Source organism: Podarcis liolepis, assembly GCF_965112155.1.
Source record: "Podarcis liolepis genome assembly, chromosome: 3".
NCBI lineage: Eukaryota > Metazoa > Chordata > Lepidosauria > Squamata > Lacertidae > Podarcis > Podarcis liolepis.
Genome location: NC_139557.1, coordinates 92910627 through 92924336, shown reverse-complemented (window position 1 = coordinate 92924336; position 13710 = coordinate 92910627). Strand labels below are relative to the sequence as shown.

The window sequence follows — 13710 nt, the reverse complement described above, 5'->3', positions numbered from 1 at the left end:
CCGAGCGGGGCGCTAAGTCCCGCCCCGCTCGGGATGGCGGCACAGAGCTGCCTGCCGTCGCGGGACGGCAGGCAGGTCTACGCCGCCATCCCGAGCGGGGCGCTAAGTCCCGCCCCGCTCGGGATGGCGGCACAGAGCTGCCTGCCGTCGCGGGATGGCAGGCAGGTCTACGCCGCCATCCCGAGCGGGACGCTAAGTCCCGCCCCGCTCGGGATGGCGGCATAGAGCTGCCCTCCCCATCGCCAGCCCCACAAGCTCGGGGGACAGCGGGGAGGCAGAGCGTGCCTTCCCACTGTTCCCCGACCTGGTTCTTCCAGCCCCGCACCTGGGGGGGGGGGGAAATAAATTTTTTTTTCTTTATTTCCTCCCCAAAAAACTAGGTGCGTCTTATGGGCCGGAGCGTCTTATGGGGCGCAAAATACGGTATATCTGGTATTTATTAAGCATTCATTCTGATGTGCTTGTGGATGTTTCCCCACCCCATTGATCTTTCATTGATCCTAACACCAAAAAGTCTGCTTCTTTTTAAAGAAATTGTCGTACTAGGCTGATAGAGTGATTTAATCCACTTTAATTGTGAAAACCTAAATTTCCAGGTATGAATCCTTCCTTCAAAATACAGACAGTCTGGAGACACGTGTAGACAGACACCTCCATTTATAGTGATTATAATTATTTTAAGAACAGTTATAAAGATTTGGGGTGAATTACTAAGGAACTATTGCACTTAAATTCTGAATTTAACAAGTGTTAGAATCTTCCCTCTTGTGATGTAGTTTTTGACAAAAGTTCAAACAAAGTGGAAGTAATATCAATGGAATACTGTTATATTGTGTACGGCCAATTTCTGAGTAGAAACAACTTCCTCTAGGGCTGCAATCCTATACCCATTTATCTGAGAGCAGGCCTGATTGAAATCCATTGAACTTAAATCTAAGGCATTCCAGGACTGCAAATCTCAAAAGTAGATATGTACACTAATTAAATGTATAATATAATTATTATTCCTCAATTAGGTTCACGTGCATTCAAGAAAACTCCTCCACTCCATTGGATTACTGACATGATGTGGAAAGAATGCAGGTACATGAGCACTCACATGCCAGCATTCAGCCTGCTGTGTGATTCCCTTTCAACAAATCCTCAGCAATGGAGAGCTTTTCTAAATAGTCAGAATGTATATTATTTGATCAGTACAAGCTATAGACCAGTGTCACCAAGGCAAGGTAAGTGTTGATGTAAAACTATGTGTTGATTTTCAGCATGCCTTTCTAACCTATTGTTGAAAACACTCCCTGTGTCCCCAAACCATGAAAAATTGAAGAAGCAATGCTCCTGGGGTTAGTTTCCTTTGGATGAGAGAGCATTGGAAATTTGCACCTGACAACTTAGAATCACAATCCATGCATCTGATGTAGTGAGACTCCAGTCCACAAAAGGATTTTGTAATGTTGCATGCCACCCCAATCTCTTGAGTGGTGTGAGATTCCAGGGGTTTCTGGCGTTTACCTGGGGTTCATGTTTCCTTTGGAATAGGGTTACATCAGAGATTGTGATGTCTTTATTTACACATATATACAACCTGAGCCTCCAGTGGAGGAGTCAACAGTATTAGGGTCTTGCTTGCCTTGGATTCAGACAGAAATCAAGCATCGCTCTGACCCTCTGGCTTCCCAGTCAGTTGTTTCTACTACTCTCTTCAAGAACAATAGCTATTCTACAGTTCTATTGTTGTGAACAGAGATTTACAACTCTGACAAATATGAAAGATCAGAGAAGAGAAAGGCTTATTCATGTAGATGATTTGAGAGTTTGTCTCAAATTAGACCTAATATAAATGAGATTACCCAGCTAAAGCAAGCTCACACCTCTCACTGAGTTTGTATACATAAGGTACATACATAAGAGGCTCGTTTATAATTATATTTGGAGAATGGTTCATGTTTTTCTGTAGCTGCATTGTTTGATACTTTCTGGATGTCCCATGGTCATATTATAAGGTAGTTGTACTCTATGTTATAAATCAAGTACTGCTAAGAGTTGTCTCTTTTTGTTTTCCAGTGTACGGTATTTCTTACCAATTTAAAAATTGGTGTGGTATGAGCAAATTTTTATTCTGAAAGTGTAGCTCAGGGAAACGTTTGAGAACTACCACACTTCACTTTTATCCTGGCAGTTATGTTATTCAATTATATTGCTGTATAAAAGTTACAAATTTGTTGCAACATTTTTATATGGTTTCAACTGTTTCAAAGTTTCAGTAATGTTGTAAATTACTATTTAATCTCTTACAGACCCAAAATTAGAAGTACTGAGAAAAAGTGATGAGCAGGAGAGTGGACCTTTAATTTTCCCTTGGGAGAAACTTTCTGCATTCGAAAGACTTATTTTGGTAAGTAAAATCAAGTGGGAAGTATTCAACTAAATTCTTGCTAGCACAATGGGATTTTATTCCACCACCACCCACCCACTATTCCCAAATCTCCTCTGAAACATCCCAGAACAGATTTGGTAGGAGGAATGAGGGAGAAGAGGTGGAGAACGTTTTATTACACAAGAAGAAATCTATGTGCTGGCAGATCATTTACTTTAGTGATACATTGAATACAACTTGGTATCTTTTGGGAGGATTTCAATATTGTGCTATAGGAAATGCTCCATCAGTGCAAGGATTTCTCCTTGCTCAACAGAATGTTTCCCCCCTCCTTCCACATGCTGTTCTGGGGGTTCACATGTCTCCCTCAGAGCCATTTGGGAGGTGCACAAGGAAGAAGGGGGGCAAGTTCAATTGCACTAGGAGATGTCTTTGCACAGGTTTCATCTTTAAAAGATTGCAGTGTTAGAGAAAAGTCAAGTAAGATGTGACATGATATAAGTTTATAAAACTATGCATGCCATGGAGAAGGTGGATAGGAAAAAGTTTTTTCTCCCTCTCGTGTAGCATTAGAACTTGTGAACATCCAATGAAGCTAAATGTTGGAAGTTTCAAGACAGATAAAATAAAGTACTTGTTCACACAGTGTACAGTGCTACCTCGGGTTACATACGCTTCAGGTTACATACGCTTCAGGTTACAGACTCCACTAACCCAGAAATAGTACCTCGGGTTAAGAACTTTGCTTCAGGATGAGAACAGAAATTGTGCTCTGGCGGCCCAGCAACAGCAGGAGGCCCCATTAGCTAAAGTGGTCCTTCAGGTTAAGAACAGTTTCAGGTTAAGAACGGACCTCCGGAACGAATTAAGTACTTAACCCGAGGTACCACTGTATAGTTAAACTATGGAACTTGCTCCCATGGGAGGCAATGATGGCCTCCAGCTTGGATGGCTTTAGAAGAAGATTCAACAAATTCACGCGGGAGAGGCCTATTGATGCCTATTAGCCAAGATGGCTATGCTCTACCTCAACAGTTAGAGGCCAGACTTGTGATGCTTCTGAATATAGTGGAACCTCGGTTGTCAAAAACTTCATCAGCCAAACAATTCAGAACCCAAACAACAATAACCCGGAAGTGAACGCTTTTGTTTTCAAACACGCCTCGAAAGTCGAACAGCTTCTGAGGTGCATTTCTCCATTTTTTAAAAAGGGATTTGCCGACTGGCAATTGCGCCTCAGCTGTCGAACGTTTCGGAAGTCAAACCGTCTTCCGGAACGGATTACATTCGACAACCGAGGTTCCACTGTACCAGTTGCTGAAAACCACAGGAGGGGAGAATGTTATTGTGTTCAGATCTTCTTGCTGGTTTCCCACAGGCATCTGGTCACTGCTGTGAGAGCAGGATACCAGACTTGATGGCCCAATGGCCTGATCCCGCAGGTTGCTCCTATGTTTATATGTTGCAGTACTTGTTAGTGGAATCTAGTCAATAGGGATCACTTTATGTATAGCTTCTGTTTGCAAATATTTTTAGCTTTTGAGGGCACAAAGTCCCTCACAGCAATTAAGGAAGTGATAGTTTTAAGGAATTCAGATGCAATCCAGTAACAGTTAAGCACATTTAAGTTGCATGTATTTCAACGGGAGAGAGAGATATATGTGCTGTGCTTTCACAATGAACTCAATGGAATTTAAAGGTGCTTCACTTTGCTGAATCATATCTTTCATGAATTCAGTGATATTATCATATATTTTTTTAATAGATAAAAGTTCTTCGGTTAGAAAGCTTAACTAGTGCAGTACATACATTTGTAGCTGAGAAATTGGGGCATTACTATCTTCAGATTGGAGGAATTAATTTGAAAGCAGTATATGAAGAAGAATCTAATGCCATAACTCCAATAATTCTCATTCATACTCAAGGTGAGCATTTATAAAGGATGAGTATGCAAAACCTGCTTTATGAATTAGGGTACAATCCGAATGCCCCCCCATGTGGCTTTGCAGAGTAGCAGGGTTGTCAATACATTCACAGGCTTGCCACACACAAAGACTGCAGTGGAAGAAGGGGAGGACAATCTGGCCAAATCTGGACCCAAACACTTCGCCAGCTTCAGTCTGACACAGTACTCAGACCTGATGCCTTCACATTATGGCAGTAAGATACACTTGAGATCCAGCAGATCCTGGGGCAGTTCAGCCCTACTCTCAGAACACTGCAGCCACTTGCAAATTTAGTGGCCAGTGGGAGCCCAGCTAAAGTGGGAGAGTTGGGCAGAGGGTCACTTCTACCTAATCCAACCCCCTCGCCAGTCCTGTAAAAGGGGGTGGGTTTGATTGCGTTGCCCTTCACTATATTTATATGAGTATACCATGCGCTGCTGACCCTGCTTGCTCCACTTGGCAACCCTGCCAACCCCTTTGCCAACCACCTTACTTGACACCTGGCCAATCCCTGCTCCCTTTATACCTGAGCAAACTCTTCTCTCTTTACACCTCACCCAACCCCCCCAGCTCCCTCCAAGCACCCCCCCCCCAGTTCACCCCAGACCCCAGCCCATTTAAAGGAGGGAGAGGTGCTTCAGATAGTGGTTTGCCAAAGTGCCTCCCCGCTCCATTAAATAGCTCACCTTGGCCACCTGCTGCCCACACTGCTTGCTTGCTCTCTCCCTTGCCTGCCTGCTATTCTGTTGTCAAGCTGGAGCTTGTGTGGCTGCCTGCTGATGGCCATGCAAACTGCAGCATGACAACTGCCTTACATTTTTATGTATATAGGAATAAAACATAGGAAGAAAATATATGGCCCAATCTAATTGGTGCTAGTTGTTAATAGTCAATTGAAAGTAATAAAATTTAATACAGTCACTTAGCTGCTTTGGGTATGTTAGTGTAAAGTGTATAACAATGGCATAAATTGTATTGAAAAGTTTATTTGTTTTATAGATGGCCCATGCCTCTGCGTTATCCTACTTAGTTTCTACAGCAGAATCATGTTCATGTTTACACAGATATTTCCCACTGAGGTCTATTATTTCCAAGTAAGTGTGCACCGTAAATTTGTGCACAACAGCCTGAAAATGATAGCAGGCAAACACAAAAAAGAGATGCCAAATTGTTTCCCCCCTTTAAAACCATTTAGTCATTTCATTCCTGTGGCATCGTGTTAATGATGCAATATAGAATACTATGTTAGGTCTGCTCATTCTTCTGTAGAGCAGCATACATTTTACATAAAGTATTACCGTATATGCACACCTTTTCATTGACCTAATATAATAGGTTTCTGGATGTGGAAATAAAACAGTTATTATGTATGCTACACAGGTGTAGATATTGCAGCTCTCTTTCTACGCCTTGCCCAGGAAATAAAAGGAAGTACACGACATGTGAAAATGATATCTCTGGGACGTGGTCAAGGGAGCAAAGCTGAAGATTTGATATATAAATCAAGCATACTGCAGGGACAGTGGGTATTCCTCCAGAACTGTCATCTTGCAGCTTCATTTATGCCCAGACTCTGCAAAATTGTTGAATCGTAAGTGTTTTTCCCTAGCATTTATTTGTATATGCAGTTTTGTTCAGATGAGTGAGGACCAGAGTAGGCTGGCATTACTGCACTATTTGCCTTGTAGGAATCAAGTATAGTTTTTTATTTATTATTATTACCTTTGATTTATTAATTGTCTTCTCATTCTCAACCACTCCCTGCTTTCCTGACCATTGGGTATGCTGGCTGAAGCTGATAGGAGTCCAAGTCTTAACAACATCTGGACAGCCATAGGTTGCTCATTCCTGTTCTACAGCTATTCACCAGTTCTTTTGAGCTGGCCCGAAGCTGAATTAAATTACTGCTAGGGAATTATGCTGACTATCACTCAATTAATAGGGAGTAGTCTATATTGAACAATTTTCTCCACTTAGCTCAAGGATCTAAGATGGATGGCTTTAAAAAGAGATCGCACAAATTCATGGAAGAAAATGCTATAAATTAGCTATATATTACCTCCCTTATCAGAAGTAGTAGGTCTTTGAATACCAGTTCCTGGGAATATGAGTGGGAGGTGCTATAGCACTCATGTATTGCTTGTTGACTTCCTATCTGGTTGGTTTGTGTGAGAACAGAATTCAAAACAAGATAAGCTTTTGGTCTGATTGAGAAGGGTTACTCTTACACAGGGATGGAAGGATCTGTCAATTTTTGTTTTCTCAGTTTCCCATTTTTCCACTTTTAAATTCAGTTCTCCACATTTCTGAAGCAATTTACAATTTAAAAAAGCACACTCCATGAACATTTACCAGCATTTTAATTCTGCATTTAATTCTCTTCATAAACACATTTCTATGGATTCTGACTTTAGAGTAACATGATAGAGAGAAATAGCACCAGCGGTTAACAGTTATTAAGAAATTTCATATTTGGAATGCAGTTCCCTATAGGGAAGACTATATTCTGTCAGTGTTTATCTTATTACAATGTTCTCTATCCCTCATTACTATTAAATTTTACACTGTCACAGTTGCTTGGAAAATCACACAAAAATACTGTTGCTGTCCCCATGTTAAGCAAGCAGTTTAACTTCAAACTTAAGCCTTCCTAAACAGTTTCCTACCTCAGAATCTGATGGTATGAAGAGAATCAATGCTGTTAGTTTTCGTGACCTGGCCCTCGGAGTCGAAGGTTGGAGTACTAGATGCTTGACTAGGTGGAGAGATTCGGCTACACTGTATTCGAGATGTTTTTTCACTGGTGGAGTAGCAACAGTTTTGTGTAATGGTCTCCCTGCTGAAATGCAAGAGGCCCCATCAATATTGACATTGTGCCAGCTCTTGAAGACAACCTGTTTAGACAAGCATTCTCCTGATCCCTTGACCTGATCCTCCTGTTGTAACCCTTTTAATGCTGTTTTAACTGTGACACTCTTTTAATGGGATGTATTTTTATAATTGGTTTTACATTTGTAAACCACTCCGAAGCCATTTTGGCAAATAAGCAATATATAAATTTATTATAATAAAAATAAGTAGTAGTAATTATATATATGTAAGGGGATGGTGAGATACAGCTGCTTTTGTAGGTATGTGTACAGTTGTTGTTATACCACTTCTTGTAAAGATGAATTCTTGGTTAAATAATATTGAACGCCGTGCAGTACAACTTCATAGTCTGTTTTTAGACAGTGGTGGTGTTACAAAATTTGTTCTATCTACAGATTTACTCGATCACAGACAAATATAGACCCTCAGTTTAGACTCTGGTTAAGTTCAACGCCAGATCCATCTTTCCCTATACCTATCTTGCGCAAGGGCCTTAAGGTAAGATTTAAAGTAATCCCTTCAATTAGAGGGGATGGTTCAGATGCCTTGAGGTGAATAATTCAAACAACCAGTTGGCCTGCACACCTGAATGGCTGTGTTACATAAGCTGCCTTGTGGTTATGGGAAGGTAGAGTACTTTAAAAGCAAATTAACCAACATCTTGGTAGAAGATTTATACTCTGTTGATTTCACTGGGACTTGAATATACCTCTCTCAGAATTACATCCAGCTAAAGGAAAGTCCAGCTGCTTTCAGAGGACTTCCATGTAATGAAATGTATTTACAATAATCTTTCAGTGATTCACTAGAAGGTAATATATTTATTTTGCTGAAGTCTGTTTGTTTTTTTCATAAACCGTCCTGCATATTTTCTAAAGATTGTAATAGAACCTCCACATGGACTAAAGGGAACACTGCTTCAAACATTTGGAGTAAGCGGTACTGAAATAGTAACGGAAGCGGTATTCAACACCACCACCTGTGGGCCATCATGGAAAAGGTTGCTGTTCAGTCTGTGCTTCTTCAGTGCTGTAGTTCATGAAAGAAAGAAATATGGAGCTTTGGGCTGGAACATTCCATATGAATTTAATTCTTCAGATTTAGAGGTAAGAGGAAGTCTTGCAGATCTAAATAAAAGCATGGTTGTAAATACAGTAGTATCATCTTGAAATAATACCAATTATAACCATAAATTCCAAACTGCGTCTAGTAGTGCTTCCACTCCTCCATGAATCTAGCAGATACAGAAGCAAGGAACTGCCAAGGCATACCCACTATTCACAAAGAAATGAAAATTTAATTAATTTTTTAAAATTAATACTAATGTGTACTTAATAAGTACCAGCTTAAACAATGGAAACAAAATACCAAATTTCTGCTGTAGTGATAACCAAGTGTATAGATACAGTCATTTCTGTTTATTTTTATCTTGAACCAGGTGCACTAACCAAAATTGACAAAAACAGATTAAAGTTTCTTCATCTTCCTGTCCTAGAGAATTAGATGTCGCTCACCTAGTGTTATGGGCTTAAACTCCTCAGTCACCTCACTGTAATTATCCTCCTCCTCCTTGCTTGCACATTACAAAAGCATCCCGTCACCCCCATGGATCTCTCTCCATAGAAGGTGGTGAGCAGAGCTCAGGTGGAGACAGAGCTATAAGAGAAAGGCACAGGCAAAAGAAAAAGGCCAATATTGGTCTACCGTTTTTGCCTGCATCTGTCTCTGAAAGTGGTGGTGAGATGATTTGCCCCTCCTCCTCCCCACTTGCCGCTGCTGTTGGAGCCAGTCACTCCATCACCACAATCCAGAGACAGACACAGGCAGAAGCTGAAAACCCATTCTAGGTCCTTTCCAAACCTTTAAATCTTCATCTGTGTGCTTCTTGCCTCCTTCTTCTTCCTCCCCCAACCCCAGTTGCCTGTAAGTTGTACTCTTTACACTCCTCATTGCCATGATCCCCAGTTTTTTTAAAAAAAACTTTAGGGAATGCCTGGGCACACCCCTTGGACACCCCTATGACAAGACCCAGCCACAAAGGACACTAAATACATGTCTTGTTTACAATACCAGCAAAAGGACTAGTGAATGAAGCATTTACACCTAGAAGTGCTTCATGTAGTCTGATACGTCAGAAAATTATAATAGTTTGGGCATGCCTTGTGTGGCTTTTATATATTTTTTCCTTTAAGGAACAGACCCTCATTCTATGTCTTTAATTAGTCTTTAAATTCATCTCTGTTTCAAAAAATAGTTCATCATATGGTACAGATAGTGTGATGGGATGATTAGCTGCTTGTGCGTAAAATCGTGGTCCCTCAGAGTTTGTGCAACTCCACAAACCTCTGTGTGTGACAGAGCTCCTCAGACATGTCTGCCCTAGTCACTTGCAGATTCCGACAGTGGTTGTTTTCGGAAGCGCTTCCAGCATAGGAGCTCCTTAACGGAAACACGTCTCCTGGACTCACGACGTGACAGCTTCCGCCGAGGAAAGGGTCTCCCTATGGGAGCTTCTGACACCTCCCCACTGTTCTCGCTGGACGTGTCCCGGACCCCTCCCTCTTGCTCGCTTTCCCTCAGAGATCCTTCCCCTTCCCTGCTAGTTCCTGCTTTAGCTGCTGCGTCTCTCTCCGCATTCATGAGACCTTCCTCCAGAGACCCATCTCTCCCCCTGCTGGTCCCTGCTTTCGCTGCTGAGTCCCTCCCAGCCTCCAGGAGCCCTCTCCCCACCTGTTCCTCCGATGGCAGTTCCCTGACATCCACCTCCCCTCCAGGACCCCCTTCACCCCCGCCCATTCCCTCTCCTCTGGGCGGTGAGGAGGTAAAACCCCGAAAAGAATCCTCTTCATCTTCAGACGTCTCGAACATTTCCCTCCATCGGTCCCCGTTCCGGCTCGCTGAATCCTCCTCCTCCTCGGAATCTGTGAACCCCTCCAACTCTTCTTCGTCGGTGGTGGCAAAGTATTCCCTCCGGAACCTCGCCACTGGCTGAGGTTTACGTGGGAACCTCTGATGAAACGTTTCTATTAAAACCTCGTCATTAACATCCTCTGCCATGACCCAGGTGTTTTCCGACTCCGGTTCCCCTTCCCACGTTACCAAATACTCTACTTGATCCCCCTTCCACCGGGAATCGAGAATCTCCGCTACATGGTAGCTGTGTTCCCTTTCCTCCATTGCTGGTCCCCGAGTGACCCTCCCTTCTCTGTCCCCTTTATACGGTGACAGCAACGACCTGTGGAAAACTGGATGCAGCTTCATGTGGTTCGGTAACCGGAGTCTGAAAGCCACTGGGTTGACCTGTTGCGTGACTTCAAATGGGCCCAGTCTTTTGGGTCTTAACTTCTTACAACCCCCTTTGAATGGTAACCCTTGGGTAGACAGCCACACCTGGTCCCCCACCCTAATGGTTTCACCTTCTCTTCTGTTTTTGTCTGCCTGCCTCTTATATTCCTCCTTGGCCCTGTCTAAGTTAAGTTGGAGCTGACGATGGATCGCTTCCATTTCTTCTACGAACTGTTCGGCAGCTGGAACGCTCCAGTTCTCCCCTTCCCCCCCTGGGAAAGCTCGGGGATGACACCCGTAATTAGCCAAAAAGGGGCTCATTCCCGTGGACACGTTCTCCGCATTGTTGTAGGCAAATTCTGCCAACGCCAGCTTCTCCACCCAATCATTCTCTCTGTCATTCACATAACACCTCAAATATTGCTGGAGGATGCCATTGGCTCTTTCCACCTGCCCGTTGGTTTCAGGATGCCGGGCAGTCGAAAAATTGACCTCTACATGCAGTAAGCTCATGAGCTTCCTCCAGAACCTGGAAGTAAATTGTTTCCCTCGGTCTGAAACCACCCTCAAGGGGGCGCCATGCAACCTAAACACATTTTCTACAAACAATTTAGCGGTTTCTTCTGCCGTGACAGCATGTGAGCAGGCTATAAAGTGGGCCATTTTGGTTAACAGGTCTACCACAACCATGATGGCTGTTTTCCCTCTGGACCTTGGCAGATCAGTCATGAAATCTATTGCGACTGCTTCCCATGGTCTTTCAGGTGTGGGTAGCGGTTCTAATAACCCTGCCGGTGCCTGCCTCTCCCCCTTGGCTCGCTGGCATTGGTCACACCCTCTCACATACTCCCGCACATCTTCCCTGACCTTGGGCCACCAAAATTCCCTGGTGACCAGCCACATGGTTTTGTGTTGCCCAAAATGCCCTGCTGTGGGGCTATCGTGCAGTTGCTTGAGTACCTTCTCCCTCAAATCACCTTCAGGTATATATAACGCTCCCTTGTAATACAACGCCCCGTTTCTCTCCTCAAAACCCCCGGGTTTGTCTCCCTCCCTCCTGAGACCCCTGAGTTTGTCCTGGGCGTATTCATCATGCACCGTTCCCTCTACCAGTTCCCTTTGCCCCACCAATGCCGCCCCACACACCCAGCGGTCCTCTGGAATGACATGTCTTTCTTCGGGCGCTCCCTCCCCCTCCAAATATTCAGGTTTGCGTGAGAGAGCGTCCGCCCTAACGTTCTCTGGGCCTGGCACGTAACAAATCTCAAAGTTAAATTTGGAGAACTCCTGGGCCCATCTCAACTGCCGTTGGTTGAGCACTCGCGCCGTTCTCCAATACTCTAGGTTCTTATGGTCAGTGCACACTTGCACCTTATGTTGTGCACCAATCAGCAGGTGCCTCCATCTCCGGAAAGCCTCATGAATAGCCAGAAGTTCTCGGTCGTACACCATGTAGTTCCTCTCGGATTTGTTCAGCTTTCGCGAAAAAAAGGCACACGGTCTCCACTCTGACTCCTCCTTCCCCGGCTGCAGAAGAAGCACCGCCCCTATGGCTCTGTCTGATGCGTCTGTTTCGACTCTCAGCTTCTTTTGTAAATTCACATGCAGAAGTTGTCCTTCAGAGGCGAAGGCCCTTTTCAGTTCCTCAAACGCTCGCTCTGCCTCCTCAGTCCAAACAAATTTCTTCTTACTGCTGAGACAGTCCGTAATGGGCGCCGTCAGGTGTGCAAAGTTTCGGATGAACTTACGATAAAAGTTCCCAAACCCTAGGAACCTCTGCACATCCTTCTTGGTTTTGGGTGTTTTCCATTCCAGCACTGCCTGGACCTTGCCGGGATCCATAGCCAATCCCTTGTCTGACAGGCGGTACCCCAGGAATTCCACCTCCTTGGTATGAAACTGACACTTCTCCAGTTTCACCCACAGCCTGTTGGCTTGCAGCCTGCTCAACACTTCTCTGACGTCTCTCACATGCTGCTCCTCATTCTCAGAATACACCAACACGTTATCTAGGAAGGCCACACAATTCTTGTAAAGCAAAGGCCCCAGTACGTGGTTCATAAACGATTGAAAGCACGCCGAGCCTGCTTGTAAGCCAAAAGGCATAACGAGATATTCAAATGCCCCCAAAGGGGTGAACATGGTGGTTTTCCATTCATCCCCTTTCCTTATACGTATCAGGTTGTACGCCCCCCTTAGGTCCAGCTTGGTAAAAATCTTTCCCTTCCGCACCCTGGTCAAAATGTCGTCAATCCTGGGCATAGGGAAAGCCACGGGTTCTGACACTGCATTTAACCCCCTGAAGTCACACACCAGTCTCGGCTTGTCCGTGTGTTTTTTATCCACAAAAAACACTGGGCTACCTCCCACGGCTTTGGACTCTCTGATGAAGCCTCTCTTCAGGTTCTTGTCAATGAACTCTCTTAGCTCCTGCATTTCTCTGTCTGACATGGCATACAACTTGCCTACAGGAAGCTGTGCTCCAGGGAGTAAATTGATTTGACAGTCAAAGGGCCTATGCGGGGGCAGTTGGTCAGCTTCCTTCTCGCTGAACACGTCGCTGAGATCTGCGTATTGTGGTGGTACCTTCACCTTCTCCATTACTTCCGTCCCTGCTAGGGTGGCTTGGGCTCCTGCTGAACCCTTTTCCCCTTTGCAGTGTTCTAAGCAATGTGCTGAACCAAAGGAAACCACTCTCTGATGCCAGCCCACCAGCGGATCATGTAACGCTAGCCAGCTCATCCCCAAAATAATAGGAGCTCCTCCCAAGGTGGCCACATTAAACGCTATCAGTTCTGTGTGCCTTGCCACCCTCATTATCATTGGGACGGTCTGCAAGCTGACTTCTCCTCCCAACAACTCCCTGCCATCGATCATGGTCACCTGCAGGGGGTTGCTTAAAGGGATCGTCTGTATCTGGTGTTCAGCAGCAAACTCTTTGCTCATAAAATTGCAGGAGCTGCCTGAGTCCAACAGCGCCTTTATCTTTAGGGGGTGTCCATTTTGCAGCTCTAGCGACACTTCAATCACTAGAGCAGGTTGAGGAGCTTCTGGCATGGGCACTTTCACTGCTGTTCGGCCTGGCTGCTGTGCCCCGACTGTGGCAACCAGGCGTTGGCTTTTACCTGCTCCGGTTTTCCCTCCTCTCTTCCCTCAACAGCTCCCACCATCCCTTGCCATTCCTTCCTCTGGGGGCAGACTCTGGCAAAGTGACCTGGCTGTTGGCAGAGATAG

General features: G+C 44.5%; 1 protein-coding gene across 1 annotated transcript in view; it reads left to right on the top strand.

The window, feature by feature from the left end:
* DNAH14 (dynein axonemal heavy chain 14) overlaps positions 1–13710 on the top strand; it is a 150752-nt gene that overhangs the window by 124518 nt on the left and 12524 nt on the right. Inside the window, exons 73-78 of the mRNA XM_083496005.1 lie at positions 1017–1226; positions 2295–2392; positions 4140–4299; positions 5701–5911; positions 7587–7689; positions 8070–8297. Coding sequence (XP_083352131.1) covers positions 1017–1226; positions 2295–2392; positions 4140–4299; positions 5701–5911; positions 7587–7689; positions 8070–8297 — 1010 coding nt within the window. The remainder of the gene's footprint in view (positions 1–1016; positions 1227–2294; positions 2393–4139; positions 4300–5700; positions 5912–7586; positions 7690–8069; positions 8298–13710) is intronic.